Here is a 17,795-nt window from a genome sequence, read left to right as displayed (position 1 = left end):
CTGTCTTCCAGCGAAGTGAGGTTTAATTCCCGTAGTCTCTCCTCGTAGCTCATACCTCTCAGCTCGGGTACTAGTCTGGTGGCAAACCTTTGAACCTTTTCCAGTTTAGTCTTATCCTTGACTAGATATGGACTCCATGCTGGGGCTGCATACTCCAGGATTGGCCTGACATATGTGGTATACAAAGTTCTGAATGATTCTTTACACAAGTTTCTGAATGCCGTTCGTATGTTGGCCAGCCTGGCATATGCCGCTGATGTTATCCGCTTGATATGTGCTGCAGGAGACAGGTCTGGCGTGATATCAACCCCCAAGTCTTTTTCCTTCTCTGACTCCTGAAGAATTTCCTCTCCCAGATGATACCTTGTATCTGGCCTCCTGCTCCCTACACCTATCTTCATTACATTACATTTGGTTGGGTTAAACTCTAACAACCATTTGTTCGACCATTCCTTCAGCTTGTCTAGGTCTTCTTGAAGCCTCAAACAGTCCTCTTCTGTTTTAATCCTTCTCATAATTTTAGCATCGTCCGCAAACATTGAGAGAAATGAATCGATACCCTCTGGGAGATCATTTACATATATCAGAAACAAGATAGGACCGAGTACAGAGCCCTGTGGGACTCCACTGGTGACTTCACGCCAATCGGAGGTCTCACCCCTCACCGTAACTCTCTGCTTCCTATTGCTTAGATACTCCCTTATCCACTGGAGCACCTTACCAGCTACACCTGCCTGTCTCTCCAGCTTATGTACCAGCCTCTTATGCGGTACTGTGTCAAAGGCTTTCCGACAATCCAAGAAAATGCAGTCCGCGCAGCCCTCTCTTTCTTGCTTAATCTGTGTCACCTGATTGTAGAATTCTATCAAGCCTGTAAGGCAAGATTTACCCTCCCTGAATCCATGTTGGCGATTTGTCACGAAGTCCCTTCTCTCCAGATGTGTTACCAGGTTTTTTCTCACGATCTTCTCCATCACCTTGCATGGTATACAAGTCAAGGACACTGGCCTGTAGTTCAGTGCCTCTTGTCTGTCGCCCTTTTTGTATATTGGGACCACATTCGCCGTCTTCCATATTTCTGGTAGGTCTCCCGTCTCTAGTGACTTACTATACACTATGGAGAGTGGCAAGCAAAGTGCCTCTGCCCACTCTTTCAGTACCCATGGTGAGATCCCATCTGGACCAACAGCCTTTCTAACATTCAGATCCAGCAGGTGTCTCTTGACCTCCTCTCTCGTAATTTCGAACTCCTCCAAGGCCGCCTGGTTTACCTCCCTTTCTCCTAGCACAGTGACCTCACCCTGTTCTATTGTGAAGACCTCCTGGAACCTCTTGTTGAGTTCCTCACACACCTCTCTGTCATTCTCTGTATACCTGTCCTCGCCTGTTCTAAGTTTCAATACCTGTTCTTTCACTGTTGTTTTCCTTCTGATGTGACTGTGGAGTAGCTTTGGTTCGGTCTTGGCTTTGTTTGCTATATCATTTTCAAAATTTTTCTCTGCTTCTCTTCTCACCCTGACGTACTCATTCCTGGTTCTCTGGTATCTCTCTCTGCTTTCTGGTGTTCTGTTATTCCGGAAGTTCCTCCACGCCTTTTTGTTCAGTTTCTTCGCTTCCATACATGCCCTATTATACCATGGATTCTTCTGTTGCTTCTCAGATTTTTCCCTTTGGGCCGGGATGAACCTGTTTACTGCCTCCTGACACTTTCGGGTAACATAGTCCATCATACCCTGTACAGACTTGTCTCTGAGGTCTGTGTCCAAGGTATTTCACTGAGGAAACTTCTCATCTGTTCATAATTCCCCTTTCGGTATGCCAGCCTTTTGATTCCTAGTTCTTTTTGGGGGGGAGATAAGTCCTAGTCCTACCAGGTACTCAAAGTTCAATACACTGTGGTCACTCATTCCCAAGGGCGCTTCCATCTTAACTTCCCTTATATCCCATTCATTTAGGGTAAATATCAAATCAAGCATTGCTGGTTCATCTTCTCCTCTCATTCTTGTTGGTTCTTTGGTGTGCTGGCTTAGAAAGTTTCTTGTTGCCACGTCCAGCAGCTTAGCTCTCCATGTGTCTGGTCCTCCATGCGGGTCTCTGTTCTTCCAATCTATCTTCCCATGGTTGAAGTCTCCCATAATTAGTAGTCCAGATCCATTCCTGCTAGCAACAGAAGCTGCTCTTTCTATTATGTTAATGGTGGCCATGTTGTTTCTATCATATTCCTGTCTAGGTCTTCTGTCATTTGGTGGTGGATTATATATGACTGCGACTATAATTTTTTTCCCTCCATTTGTTACAGTACCTGCTATGTAGTCACTGAAACCTTCACAGCCCTGAATATCCATCTCCTCAAAATCCCAGCCTTTTCTTACCAGCAGAGCTACACCACCCCCACCTCTTCCTTCCCTCTCTTTCCTCATAACATAATAGTCCTGTGGGAACACTGCATTTGTTATCATTTTCGTGATCTTTGTTTCTGTGAGGGCTATTATGTCTGGGTTTTCCTCTAGTACCAGTTCTCCAAGCTCATTTGCTTTATTTGTAATTCCATCTATGTTAGTGTACATCGCTTTGAGGCTCAGTTTCTTCTGTCCCTTCTCAAATCGCCTCCTTGGTGAGTGTTCTGCTGGTGGGGGAGGCTGTTCCATGGGTGTGAGGACCTGTGAGGTGGATAACAGGGTCTCAGAGGATACTGGGATGAGGGGCGGGGGATCCAGTGAAGGGGGAGGGACAGGGAGGGTATGGGGTGAAAGGGGAGGGAGGACGGGAAGGAAAGGGGGGGAGGGAGGACTCGGGAGGAGGGGAGGGGTAGAAGGGTGGGGATTGGGTGTGGGAGGAGGGAGATTTGGCTGAGGAGTGGGGGTAGTGGTGTGTTGAAGGAGGGGGTAGTGGAGTGTAGGAGGAGGGAGGTAGTGGAGTGTAAGTGGAGGGGGGTAGTGGAGTGGAGGAGGAGGAGGGAGAAGTGGTGTGTAGGAGGACGTGGTAGTGGAGTGTAGGAGGAAAGGGTAGTGGTGTGTAGGAGGGGGTAGTTGTGTGTAGGAGGAGGTGGTAGTGGTGTGTAGGAGGAGGGGTAGTGGAGTGTAGGAGGAGGGGTTAGTGGAGTCTAGGAGGAGGTGGGTAGTGGACTGTCTTCTTATACGAGTTACTGTCGCCTTGTTTCGGGGGGCGCTGGCGGAGCTGCTTCAGCTTGCATTTGGAGTGGATGTCACTTCTGCTCCGTTCTGCAAGCTTTCTTGGATGTTGTTTTCACCTCTGGCCTACTCATGTGCCGCCTGAGCTGTCCCAGTCGGTGCACCGGGTGCTCTCTTCTCCCTTCTCCTTGGTTTGGGGTGGCCCCCCCTCGGTTCAGGACTGTTTTTCTATGGCTCTTTTTTTCTTGTTGGCATTGACCTCTGGAGGTCGGTTCGGAGAGTTTCATGCTCTCCTCCGGCTCAGGGGTTTCTGCTCTTTCGGTCCTGGTGTTTTTTTGGCTGATGTGATTACTGGCCTGTTGAGTGCCTCTAGCTCCGGTTTTGTTTCAGTTCTGTGCCTTGTGGTGTGAACTTTCTCCACCAGTGGGGTTTGAGCCAGGAGTGAGCTTCCACAGTACTCTGGCTGTATGCGCCTAGGGCTGTCTTCCCTAGGTGCCCCGTAAGTACTGCCCTTGGGGCTTGGGGCCACCTTCCACAAGTCACCTTGGGTTCTACCTCTGCTGTATTCTTTACTGCTCGGTACTGGGCCGCCCTTGGAGTCAGCTGGGGTTTTGTTGCCCTTGTTTGTCTCTGGGTAGGAGATAGTTTTTGTCACTGGTAGGGGCGTGGGGTACTGCACAGCTAGTTTTCACCAATGATAGTAGCTGGCTCTGTTCCGCCTGGGTAACGTTGTCCTCTTGCGGGGGTTTTCTTTTCTTTTTGCCTAGTGGGGGTTTTGCCTTTGTGGTCCCCCTTGGCTGTTCTAGGGATTTTTCTATATATGTTTTCTGTTCGGTGGTGCTCCCTCTTGGCCCCCGTGAGTGGACACGTCCCGAAGGTTCAGCTTTTAGAGGTTTGTTTGGTAGACTTATGCTGGTTCGCAGTTCTCTGCCTGGGCTTCCCTTAATGTGTTACCAAGGCTAAGGGCCCCTGGGAAACCCTGCGGGGGGCTCTGTGGTCCGATGGATGTGACCCCTGCGTCCCCCCTCGCGTCTTGCAAGTTTCAAGGTTGCTCTGTCCCTTTGTCTCAGCGTGACACACGCCTGGTTTGCGTCCACCTTGCTGCCTTTTGGGTTGTTGGATTTTTTACTCGGAGTCGTGCGACAGGTGTTGTCTGTACGTGCTCTCATTCGCCGGGCCACTGGTCATGTTAGCACTATTGGTCTCTTTGGACTGGACTCGCGTCCATTATTTTTCTCTTGAATCCTAGCTTTGGACCGGACATGCATCCTCTACAAAAATGTTTGTATAAAATTCATTTTTTATCCAATCGCCCTCGGGATAGTATCAAAATAAGCGCCTTTAGAATGCGCACAATTTGATACCAAAATGAAAGATGTAACACATAACTTGATGTCAGAACACTTGAAAGATTATAAATACGTTTTTGGGTCTAAATTTTAAATTTTAAAATATTTGTTAAAATTCTATTTATTGTGCTATTATTATGAGACTAGTTTTAAAATGTGCGCCTTTATATTGCGAACAATTTGATACCAAAACGAGTGATGTAACATGAAATTTTATGTCGGATCACTAGAAATATGTATAAATAATTTTAATGATGAGCGTCCAAAATTAAAATATTTTTTAAAATTCCAGTTATTGCTCTATTATTATGGGACTAGTTTTAAAATGTGCGCCTTTATTTTGCAAAGAATTTTATACCAAAACGAGCGATGTAACAGGAAAATTGATGTTATCAAATTGAACGAGTATACACATTAGGCTGTGGCATGCAAATTGGTGCTCGTTCATGGGTAACTTTAGGCTTTGCTGCAGGGAGTCTCACCAGGCTTTTGGACATTATATGCATATACATCTGCAGGGAATTTAATTGTGAACACAATGATACCAAAACGAACGACGTAGCACAAGAATTAAGGTGAGAAAACTGAAACGAGTATACACATTTTACTGATTTTGTGCGCTCATGGGTAACTTTTCCGACTTTAGGCTTTGCTGTGAGGAGTCTCGCCAGGCTATTGGACATTATATGCATACACATCTGCAGTGAATTTAATTACGAACACAATGATACCAAAACGAACGACGTAGGACAAGAATTAAGGTGAGAAAACTGAAATGAGTATACACATTTAGGCATCGCCGCACGCTCACCCGCACCACTGGCCCCATGACGTCATAGTTTGCTGAGCGCGCATGGCGCCAGCAATAGTGTTAAGCAGGTGAAGGTGGCTGCGGTGTTACATACTAGGTTTAGGTTGCTGCAACGCTCTTGGTTGGTTGCGACTCCGGATGCCCCGTGACTGCCTCGTTTTGGTTGTTGGTTTGACTCGTGACTTGGTTTGGTTGATTTGGGAGTGGGGGTCTCTTCGGCTCTGGTTCCTTCTGCTCCTCCTAGTCCTTCCCCTTCTGTTGTGCATACTTCTTCCCCTTGCTTCCGGGTCCGAGACATAGTCGGGTTTTGGGGTTGGAGCAGGGTCTGATTGGGTTGAGACTCGGGCAGTCTCAGGGGTTTTCCTCTTCCGGGGTGGCTGAGAAGGCATTCGAGCCTGTTCCTCCAGCCGTGCCATATGGGTCTGACCAGTGGGCTCCCTTCCTTAGAGTTGTGCATGGCTACTCCGGCTTTTCCTTGTGAGGCTGGGGCATTGGGGGTTTGGGTCGGCCCCCTGGATCCTGCTGTTTGAGATTCCCAGGGTTGGGGAGTGGTTGCCTGGGGGGGGGAGGCCCTCGGACCTTCCCGTTTTGCCTCGCTTGGGTCTCCTCGGTGCAGTGCTTGCAGTTCCTCAGAGTGGGATTTTTTCCTTTCCCCTCTGCGTTCATGGTGGTTTCGGGTCTACCTCTCCCTGGGTTCGGTTTCCGTGTCCCTTCGGGTCAGTCGGTCCTGTCATTCCTGAGGGTGTGTTTCACCCCCTTTTCCTACCCCTTTTCGCACTTACATTGCGATGCTGTTCCGTTCATATCGGGGTCCCCCTGCATGTCCCTAGATCAGGGGTATCTTTTTGTTCATATGTACATCCGTGCATTTGTGCTTGCTTGTTGTGGTTCTTGTTGGTTCGCGAACCTCTTCGTACCTTCCAATATTATTGGAACGTCTGTTGACTTTCGGTGAGGTTTCCCTCTGGTCCTTTTTCGGACTCGTTGGTCCCCTTCCGTCCTCCTTGTCTTCTTTCGCTTCTGTTTCGCCTTATTTTGTTTTCACATTGTCTCTCCTTCCTGTTTTGACATACCTCGTATTCGTTACGTACGCCTTGCTGGTGTATGATATGTTTGTCCATCTAGTGTACGAGTCACACAGCCCGATGGACAGGTGGTACGGTTCGTACCTCGCGTGCTGGGCCCGGGTGTTTGTTTCATTTTCTGGGAAACGTGTGTTCCGTGTCATTTATCGCAGTTTTTCTATGGCTTCTCGCTCATCTTCTTTCTCCAGTAATAGCCCTCTAGATGCTGGGGGTGTTCTGGATTTTATATGTGGGGACGTCACTTCATTCTTTTCCCCTGCTTCAGGAGGTAGGGTGGCTCTGTGTGGTGCCACCTCCACCTCTGTACTGCACCTCGTCTTCTGCTGGGCACGCACCTATGGACTTATTTCGACTACGAATTCATGTTTTTGTTCGGATATCAGTACATACAATACCTACAGCCTCTTATATGCATACCATTCGGACGAGCCACTGGCGATGCTCCTTGTGTTTTACTCGGCTCGACTGTGTTGTGGCACGGTCGTGTCTCCGCGCTGCAGGTGAGATTGTATTTTCTGGCGGCTCTGTCAGCCAGGTGCTGGTTCTCAACTTTTGATGGGGTGCTTGCCTAATTGTGCTTACGGGGGTTGAGCTCTGGCTCTTGGTCCCGCCTTTCAACTGTCGGTCGACGGGTGTGCAGTTTCCTGAGCTTACTGGGCTCTATCTTCTCTACAATTGCACCTGTGTGTGTGGTGTCTGCCTCTACCACAGCGCCTCCTAGTGCATTCCGTTACTTCCTCCTCCGACATTGATCAGGTCCTTTTTAATGTCTGTGGCTCATTTGGGTACTCAGCTTCCTCCTGTGTACCCTTGTGCGTGTACCCCCCTTGTTTACTCTGTCACTTCCCCGCTTGACATGGTTGTGTCAATGGCTCCTAACAGGGTTGTTAGGTGTTGTGTGTTTTGCTTGGACACCTTGCGTGTGTTTTTTGTGACTTTCCTTTCTCTGTGTATCATGTTCTTCGTTGTACTGTGGGACACTGCCCCACATTTTGGTGCTTTTATTAGTTTTTCGGCACCTGGGTCTTTTCCCTATATTTGGACACTCCATTGTTCCCTCGGTCTGTGCTTTGTGTCCTTTCTTGCTTGGTCTCTGTTCTCTGGACACTCCTTCCTTGCCTATCTTCGGTGCCTAGCTGCACCCTGATATCCATGGTGTCCCTCTATGTTTATGTGACGTCCCACTCCACACTGTGGTTGGTCATGTACATTGCGTTCCCGGCTGCTTCTTGGTCCGTCTTCGGGGGTTTTCCTTGCCAATTTCCGTTTTTTCCTCCTGTGCTACACATGGCTCTGTTTCTGAGTCAGTGCTTATTGGCTATACTAATTTTAGGTGCTGGGGTGGGCATGTTAAGTTCCCTGCTTTTGGACTACCCCAGTGTTCAGTTTGATGCCGAGTTCCTTCATTTTTTTCGTTGTATCTCACTGCAGGCTTCTGTGTTGCACTATCTGTATGGGGGTGGACATCTTCAAGCGGAAACTAGATTTATTCCTGCAAGGAGTGCCGGACCGCTCCAAGCAACAGCCTAGTGGACCAAACTCTCACAAGTCAAGTCTGGCCTCAGGCCGGGCTTGGGGAGTAGAAGATCTCCCAGAACCCCATCAACCAGGGTGGTGGACTTCTGGTCTACCACTCCTGCCCTACTGGTTCCTGTTCTTGGGACAGGTAGCTGGGATTCTGGTCCTGGCTTCAGTTTCTCTTTCTTCCTTTTAGGGAACGTGTGTTTTTGTTTTCCTGCGGTTCACATCCTGCATAGTTCCCCTCCTGTATACCTTGGGGATGCGCGCATTCGTTTTCCCCTGTTGGAGCTGGTTGCGCAGCTCCTTGAGTTGCAGGAGTTGTTTTGCTTTGCATCTCGCGTTTTTGTTCACGGTGCTTCTTTTCCTTGTTGGCCTCTGCCTGGGCCCTGGCTCCTTGGGGTTTGGCCTTGTTGGTCCTTCAGGGGTCCTAGAGGAGAGAGGGGGGGGGGTCCTCCCAGACCGGGTGTGTCTGCTCGCCCGGGTTAGTTCCTTTTCAGCTCGCTGGGGTTGGGTTCCTGGTTTCCCTGGCAGCCGTTTCTTCTGGTTTTTGCCTGCCTTGGCAAGATCTGCTGCTTTCTTCGGTTCCGGTCCTGTGAGTCTTCTCGCGGCTCCGCCTCTTTTTGCTAATCGGTCCAGCCCTGTTCAGGGCTGGTTCATTCTTTCCCCCTTGAGTCTTTGCATCTCGAGGTTTTGTCTTTAGTTTCTCGTCGCTTGTGTGGGCACTGGTGGCTTCGTTGTTGGTCTCCCACCTGCGTGCTTGGTCTCAGCAGCGGTGTGTAGTTCCTGGCAGTCCTTCCAGTTGTCCTATCACTGCGCAGGGTCCTTCGGTCTCTGATAGGGTTGTTTTGTCTTTCCCTTTGGAGTTGTTCCAGGTCCGCCGTCTCTAGCTTGCGTTCGGTGTTGCTGTTCCTTCTGTTCCGTTCCGCTTGCTGTCTTGGGCATTGTTTCACCTCCGGCCTGCTCTTGCGTTTCCGGTGCCATCCTGGTCGTTGGCCCGGATGGTCTATTTTCTTTCTTCTCCTTGTTTTGGTCCTTGGGTTGCTGCTTGGTTGGTCAGGCCAAGGGGCTTCCTTTGTTGTTCGGTTGTTGTTCTTTGCTGTTCCCTGTGTGTCTTGGCTTCTCGGGTTGTGGACGCGTTTTAGTTTGACCGGGTTCCCCTTCCTTCCCTCATTCCTGTTCTGGGGTTCGGGTCTGCGGGGTTGTGTGCATGGTCTTTTTAGTTTTGTCTGTGGTCGTGTTTTTTAGGTTAGGGCTCGTGGCGTCCGCCTCCCGGATCCTTCTCTCTTTTCCTTATCTGTGATGAGGTAGCTCTGGGAAGCTGATGGGGCTCCCCCCAGAAAACCAGTGTTGAATGTAATGAAATGCCATTTTCTGGGTGAGTCCCGGAGGCTCCCCGGCATCCCTCCATCCCTCCGGTTGGCGGTGTTTTTCACATATATTGACATCCAGCCTAAGAACTGCCGGTTGGATTGCCGGCGCAGATGGTCTGGGGCTCCCCCTTTCCCCTCCTGGGGAGGGGGGGGGGGGCGGGGTTGCACAGACGGCGGCGTGGTGACGTAATGATAGTTTGGTAATTTTGTTTGGGGAGTTCTGTCCACTTGTTCAGCTTTTGGTAGCAATATTTTCACCAGAATAGGGGTTTGTTTTGGGGCGCCTACCTTTCTGGGTGCCTGTCCCAGGCGATGGCAGACATAGAATGCTTCCAACCACATGGGGATTTCTATAGGCCATTGCTCCTCATGCCTCTCTGAGGAAGCCAGGTTCTGGCTCGTGGTCCTCGGTAGGCAAGAACTCAAGCACTTTGATGCCAGAAAGTTATACATGTTCATTCAGCCTGGATAGCTCCAGGGAGCTTCCAGGACTAGCCCAGAAAATGGCGTTTCATTACATTCAATGCTGGTTTTTTACCGTTGAAAATTTTTCTTGAAATAGTGTCTCAATGTGATTGTTTGGCTTATTAAATAGCTTTTTTTGTTTTCCCGTTTCAGGTGTGGATGCCTTAGCGCATGGTTGTCCAAAGTTAAAAGGTTTTGTTGGAAAAGGGTTGAAGGCACTCACAGACCCAGCGCTCATCTCTCTTGCACAGTACTGTAAAGACCTTGAACACATAAATTTACACGGATGCTCGGTAAGTTTTGCGTCCCCTGTTGACGAGATACATTCTTAATTTCAGATAAAAAAATTCTGAATTAATTTAAATAACACTAACTTACTTACGATATTATGAGAAATTGTTGTTTGTGTACGATGGGATCCCTAGGTATGTGCTGGACCATGATGGTAGTGCATGTAACCGGAGTTCAGGGATGTGGGCTTGATCCCTTTGTATGTCCTCAATATTTTCTTAGGTATCCGCAACATCATATTCCTTTGATTTAATTGTTTTGAAGAAGACAAAACGTTCTATTTACACCACTATACCAGAATATTACAAACAAGATTGTGTTTATAATTTACCATACTTCCAGTGCCAATAACCCATTATCAATGCAGTTTAAAAAACCAGCATTGAATGTAATGAAACGCCATTTTCTGGGTGAGTCCCGGAGGCTCCCCAGAGCTATCCAGGCTGATTAGGGATAGTCTTAACTTTTAGCATCAGTCGATGTGGGTGGAGTTCTAGGCCTACCGGGGACCACGGCCAGAACCTGGCCCCATCAGAGAGGCACGAAGAGCAATGGCGTATTGAAATGCACATGTGATTTTGGATCATTCTATATCTGCCATCAACCGGGACAGGCAACCCAGAAAGGTAAGTGCCCCAAAACAAACCCTTATACTGGTCAAACCAACAAAAATAATGAAACAAGTGAACAGAACTCCCGAAAGGGTAATCGAGCAAACAAGCATGACGTCACACGAGCCATGCCGCATGTCTGCGTAGCTCCCCCCTCCCCAGGAGGGGGAAGGGGGAGCACGAGACCCCTGCTCCAGCGCTCCACGCCTCCAGTTCCGAGGTTGGATACCAAAAGACGCGAAAACCACCGACCAGAGGGAGGGAGGGTTGCTGGGGTGCCTCCGAGACTCACCCAGAAAATGCCGTTTCATTGCATTCAACGCTGCTTTTCTGGGGGAAGCCCCTACAGCTCCCTGCAGCTACTTCACCAAAGACCAAGGAAAGAAAGGGACTTAAAGAAAATGCAGAATGGAACCAGTAAAGAGCAGGGGTGCCATAGGCACAATCAGAGAACACTGTACAAACATCAGAAGTCCACGGTTGCTCAACACCCTCCCAGCGAGCATAAGAAATATTGCCGGAACAACCGTGGACATCTTCAAGAGGAAACTAGATTGTTTCCTCCAAGAAGTGCCGGACCAACCGGGCTGTGGTGGGTATGTGGGCCTGCGGGCCGCTCTAAGCAAACAGCCGAATGGACCAAACTCTCATAAGTCAAGCTTGGCCTTGGGCCGGGCTTGGGGAGTAGAACTCCCAGAACCCCATCAACCAGGTATCAACCAGAGAGGTTGATACCTGAGAGGCGGTCGGTGCTCCACACCTCAACGCGAAGTCGAGACAGGCCCAACTAGGCCCAGGAACGTCTACGAGGTAGCATGCAACCAAGACCCCCGTTCGACCGCCAAAAACCCTGTGCCTGAATGTCAACCCAGGACATGTTCCCAAAAAACGGCAGCAAGAGCAGCGAACTTACGAACGTCATGGGCACGGGGATAGCCCGCAGGCTGGACTTAATAACCCTGCGGACGACCTGAGAGACCCGTACTCGCGAACAGGGAAGAAGGGGAAACCGGATCAACCCAAAGCGGGTCCACAAAATAGAGAATATCCTTGATAACATAGCAAACCCACTACCAGATATTATCTTCCTTGGAGACTTCAATCTACCCAGTTTAAAATGGAGAATAGTAAACAATAACATTATAGATGGAAATAACCAACCACAGGTCAGAGAACTACTGAGATTCTGCGACAAATTCTCACTCAGTGAGCAGATTACAAAAACAACTAGGAACGAAAACACGCTGGACCTGATATTCACGAACAGTGAGGAGCTAATTAGAGACATTACTGTCTCAGACACTACGTACTCAGACCACAAGCTCATTGAAGTGCAAACTAACATTAATAACGGTGGTAGGCCCAAGAGAAACAAGCGAGAAGGGTTATTCAATGAATTAAATTTTAATAATAAAAGGATAGACTGGGAGAAAATAAACAGGGATCTTACAAACATTCAATGGAAAAATGTTCTAAGAAATAAAAATCCTACACAAGGAATAGAAAAACTGGCTTCTGAAGCCTATGAAGTCTGTCTGAAACACGTTCCTTTGAGGAAAGCCAGAAAGAGGTCCAATGTAGAAAGAGAACGCAGACGATATTACAAAAGAAGGAAGAAATTAACGGAAATGTTTAAGCAGACACGACTCTCCATACGAAGAAGAAATAATTTAAACAGGGAGATTGAAGAAATCGAACAGAGACTGAAGCATTCCTATCAAGCTGAAGAAAGGCAACTAGAACAGAAAGCAATTCAAGAAATAAAGAAAAACCCAAAATATTTCTTTACATATGCTAAATCAAAAGCGAAAACCACTACCAGTATTGGACCTATTCGAATTAGTGAAGGTCCATACACTGAGGATGACAAAGAAATTAGTGAAATCCTAAAAAAACAGTATGAGGACATGTTTAGCACTCCGATACACAGCATGAAAGTGGAAGATTTGGACAATTTCCTTATGAGTGATATCCAAACACCTGTAAATATAACTGATATCAACACGAGCGTAGCAGTTTTTGAAAGAGAAATTGACAATATGCCCATGCATTCAGCCCCGGGTCCAGACTCATGGAATTCAATATTTATAAAGAAGTGCAAAGTGCCAGTAGCAAAGGCACTCAGTATAGTGTGGAGGAAGAGCCTGGACATGGGGGAGATACCAGATGCGCTGAAAGCAGCAGACATAGCCCCTCTACACAAGGGAGGTAGCAAAGCACTGGCAAAGAATTATAGACCAGTTGCACTAACATCCCACATAATAAAAGTATTTGAGAGAGTGATCAGGAGTCAGGTCACTAGATTCATGAAAACTAATGACCTCCACAATCCAGGCCAACATGGATTTAGAGCAGGAAGATCATGCCTCTCACAGCTACTTGACCACTATGACAAAATCACTGAGGGATTAGAAGAAAAACAGGATGCAGATGTTGTATACACAGATTTTGCAAAGGCATTCGACAAATGTGACCATGGAGTGAATGCACACAAAATGAGGTCAATGGGTATAACTGGTAAAATAGGATGCTGGATACTCAATTTCCTGTTGAACAGAACAGAAAGAGTAACAGTCAATCAAGTAAAATCGAGTCTGAGCGCAGTTAAAAGCTCTGTACCTCAGGGTACAGTCCTTGCACCACTGCTTTTCCTTATTCTCATATCAGATATAGACAAAAATACAAGTCACAGCTTCGTGTCATCCTTTGCAGATGATACAAAAATCAGCATGAAAATTACCTCTGCTGAAGACATTGAAAAACTACAAACAGACATAAACAAAGTTTTTGATTGGGCAGCAGAAAATAACATTTTGTTTAATGGTGATAAATTCCAGGTACTCAGATACGGCAAAAATGAGGATCTGAAACATAATACAGGGTACAAAACACAATTGAATCTGCCCATAGTAAGAAAACAGCATGTCAAGGATTTGGGAATTATGATGTCCAACGACCTAACGTTTAGGGAGCATAACCAAGCGAGTATTGCGTCAGCCAGAAAAATGATAGGATGGATTACGAGAACTTTCAAATCCAGGGATCCCATCACAATGGTTGTACTCTTCAAGGCACTTGTGTTGTCCCGTCTTGAGTACTGCTCAGTACTCACTTCCCCCTTCAAAGCAAGAGAGATTGCTGAAATAGAGGGAATACAGAGAACATATACGGCACGCATAGACGCAATAAAGCACCTAAATTATTGGGATCTTCTCAAAGCCCTCCAAATGTACTCACTAGAAAGAAGACGAGAGAGATATCAAATAATATACACCTGGAAGATACTGGAAGGCCAAGTACCAAATCTACACAGTAAAATAACAACGTACTGGAGTGAACAATATGGAAGAAAATGTAGAATAGAACCAGTGAAGAGCAGAGGTGCCATAGGCACAATCAGAGAACACTGTATAAACATCAGAGGTCCCCGGTTGTTCAACACCCTCCCAGCAAGCATAAGAAATATTGCCGGAACAACCGTGGACATTTTCAAGAGGAAACTAGATTTATTCCTCCAAGGAGTGCCGGACCAACCGGGCTGTGGTTGGTATGTGGGCCTGCGGGCCGCTCCAAGCAACAGCCTAGTGGACCAAACTCTCACAAGTCAAGCCTGGCCTCGGGCCGGGCTTGGGGAGTAGAAGAACTCCCAGAACCCCATCAACCAGGTATCAACCAGGTATGGTGGCCACTGTACTGTTTGGACACAATACCGGCTTACTTGCATAGCTCTGGTAAATAAAACATGTAGATAGGTATATACAACATGTGTAATAAGAACTATAGCAATATGGTGGGAGGAGTAATGTTGGCGAGTAAGATGTTGGAGTGAGGGAGACTGGCTGGGTGTGGCTGCTCTCACTCGAGGTGTTCTGAATATGTTCATGGCCAAATGCTCCTATTGGCCCATACGAGGCAGCTGCTATTGGCCCATACGCGGCAGCTGCTATTGGCCCATACGAGGCAGCTGCTATTGGCCCATACGAGGCAGCTGCTATTGGCCCATACGGGGCAGCTGCTATTGGTCCATACGAGGCAGCTGCTATTGGCCCATACGAGGCAGCTCCTATTGGCCCATATGCGGCAGCTGCTATTGGCCCATACGGGGCAGCTGCTATTGGTCCATACGAGGCAGCTGCTATTGGCCCATACGAGGCAGCTGCTATTGGCCCATACGAGGCATCTGCTATTGGCCCATACGAAGCAGCTGCTACGCGATGTTCTGAATGTGTTGATGGTAAATGTATATAGTGTGTGACAGTGTATAGTGAGTACATATGTTGTAAATATACATAAATGAACATGAAACATTGGTGTGAATAACTGTATGATGGGAGAGGCAAAGTTGGCGAATACAATGTTGGAGAAGTGAGGGAGGGAGGGCTGGGTTTGGCAGTTCTCACTCACGGTGTTCTGAACGTGTTGATGGTGAATGTATATAGTGTGTGACAGTGTATAGTGTGTAAATAGATTGTATCATGCTAATTTGTGTATATATACATAGTAAATATGTGCTGCATATGTGTACACAAGTTTCATGCACGTAACACAGTGTCTACAGACAGTACGGATGTTGTACTGCGATATTATAGTGTACGTGTTCATTATACATTGGATTGGCACATAAAAACAATGAAAATGTATTTGGAAAGGTGCGCAAAAAATGAACGAAAATATATTCGCGGCAACTCGCGCACCCCGCTCTGAGCGCCCCACCGCCCCCGAGAGCTTACGGCACAGGCGCACGGGGAATGATGACGTCACGCCCCAACTTCCGGACCCCATAGCAGCCAAAGTAAGTACAATTTCGACTTTTTTTTTACATACCCATACTGAGGAAAGGGTTTTTGACACTTTAAAAAGAAAAAAGAGTTTTTTCCAGAGAATTTATTTCCTGCGCACTGCGGGGGTGTCACATTTGAAGGCAACGCAGTTAAGGGGTTAAGAAGACGAAATAATTTAAAAAAAAAAAATTCCTTGTGCACAGGGGTGTAAATGTCCTCAGGACCCCTGAGCAGTGGAAGGGTTAAAGCAATAGACTGCGAGACCTATGAAGCAAAAACGGAGGACTTTTGAACATGCAGATTTGTGAACCGCATTCTGGAGACATTCTTGTATCAACACATAAAGCAGGCCACAAGAACGAGGGAAGGAGATGTACCGTCAGTACTGAATCTAGTATTCACCAGGAAAGAAGAAGAGATATTTGACATCCAGTACCTTCCTCCCTTGGGAAAGAGTGATCACGTCCTGTTAGACATTGATTATGCTTTAACCTTTCAATTGCGCATCGCATCATATGATGCTTTGACCGACTTGCAGTAAATTGCGCATCACATCATGTGATGCTTTGGAGTACTACGCAAGATTTAAATGGCCCGCGGATACACGGGGTTCACCACACTTTCATCAGGGCTCTTGTAAACAGACGCCATTTTAAAAAAAAATCGTGGGCCATACTACTGGGTGTTAGGGGCCTCAGTATTGAGAGAAACCAAGCCTGACGTACGCAGCATGAGCTCACAGCACTGCTGTTCAGCTTGTGACCACAGCATCGCCTAAAAATGCCATAATATTCTTGATCATGCTATTATGTAGCAGTGATATTATTACAGAAGACCCCTGACTGTGATAAAACTGACCAGGGTTCTGATAATAGCAGGAATGTGGTGATATTTAGCATTGTGCGCCATGGAGGGAGGAGTAATGCTGTGGGAGGGAGGGTAGTGGCGTTATCTTCTGACTGTGTGTGGCCACCTTTTATTGACTGCACTCACCATACCAGCTTAGTGGTTTGCTATGGTGAACACGAATGTAGATACTTATATATAACGTGTGTATAGAGGGTATAAACAGCGACAGGAGTAGGTTGGGAACCGCCATTTTGGTGAGGGAGGAGCGTCGTCTGCAGGACTTACCATGTTGTTTACTGATGACCACGATGGTCTTTGGGCACCATACCAGTTTACTTGTACAAGTGTGGTGAATAAAACAGGTAGATATTTATATATAATGTGTGTATATAGCGTAATAGCACCACAAACAGTATTGTTGTAGGAGAAATAGTGCGTCTGGCCTTGAGGGCGGCAGCCATCAGCTGACTGTGTGAGGTCCTACGTCTTTGTGCCTTTACTCACCATACAAGCTTAGATGTACAGTTATGGTGAACAAAACATGCAAATAATTATATATAACCTATGTATATAGTGTAATAACCGACAAAGTATTTGTTCACTGTTTGATGAACATAATTGAATCAACAATATGCACACCATATTTTTGAGTACAGTGATGATTCACTCAATTTATTATATAAATATATCACACTACACACTATTGAAAAATATTACAGCAAAAAAACTACGGAAAATCAATCAGAGACATTGAAATAATTAGGTAATTATCTCTTTGTAGCAACTCCGGCCTGACAGATGGAGATCAACAGACCGCCTGGGACGCACGCTGAGTCAGCGCCTATTTTTTGCCAGAATTCCCTGCCCTATAGCGGGCAATATATGCCATTTACAATTTTTTTTTTTTTTCTCGTGATCAGTGAACACAAATTAACAGGTTAAGAAGAAAAAATAATTTTTTTTTTTTTTTTGGTATGTGCCTGTGGGTGTCAAATGGTATATAGCTATGCGCCATTTAAGGGTTAAGATATCATCTAGAAGAAAATGGGGACATTGAAACAGCTGATAAACTCGATTTAAGGAGAGGTCACTATGGGGAACTTCAAAATTTTTTTAATGAGTGTAATTGGACAGACGTGTTGCCAGGCAGGGAAGTAAATGAAATTTATGCCAAATTTTTTAAAATATACGAGGAAGGCACACAAACATTCATACCAAAACAGAGATGCAGGGCCAGAAAACAGGATTGGTTCAACAAAAATTGTGAGAGGACCAGAGACCAAAAGACACAAAAATGGAATCAGTATAGGAAGAGGCCAAACCCCCAAACATACCAGCGATACAAAGATGCGAGAAACAACTATACAGTAGTAAGAAGAAAGGCAGAAAGAAATTTTGAAAAAGGGATAGCGGATAAATGTAAAACAGAACCGGGCCTATTCTACAAATTCATAAACAACAAATTAGAGGTAAAGGATAATATCCAGAGGTTGAAAATGGGAAACAGATTCACAGAAAATGAAAAGGAAAT

General features: G+C 46.6%; 1 protein-coding gene across 3 annotated transcripts in view; it reads left to right on the top strand.

Annotated features, from left to right (window-relative positions):
* Nucleotides 1-17,795, top strand: part of LOC123758036 (F-box/LRR-repeat protein 20) — a 446,116-nt gene that overhangs the window by 266,449 nt on the left and 161,872 nt on the right. For all 3 annotated transcript variants that reach the window (XM_045742212.2, XM_045742214.2, XM_045742215.2), the window contains one exon: nucleotides 9,886-10,025. In XM_045742212.2, coding sequence (XP_045598168.1) covers nucleotides 9,886-10,025 — 140 coding nt within the window. The remainder of the gene's footprint in view (nucleotides 1-9,885; nucleotides 10,026-17,795) is intronic.

The sequence above is a fragment of the Procambarus clarkii genome, chromosome 40 (genome assembly GCF_040958095.1).
Source record: "Procambarus clarkii isolate CNS0578487 chromosome 40, FALCON_Pclarkii_2.0, whole genome shotgun sequence".
In the NCBI taxonomy this organism is placed as follows: Eukaryota; Metazoa; Arthropoda; class Malacostraca; order Decapoda; family Cambaridae; genus Procambarus; species Procambarus clarkii.
Note: the sequence above shows the minus strand (reverse complement) of the source record. Positions and strands in the feature narration are given on the sequence as shown.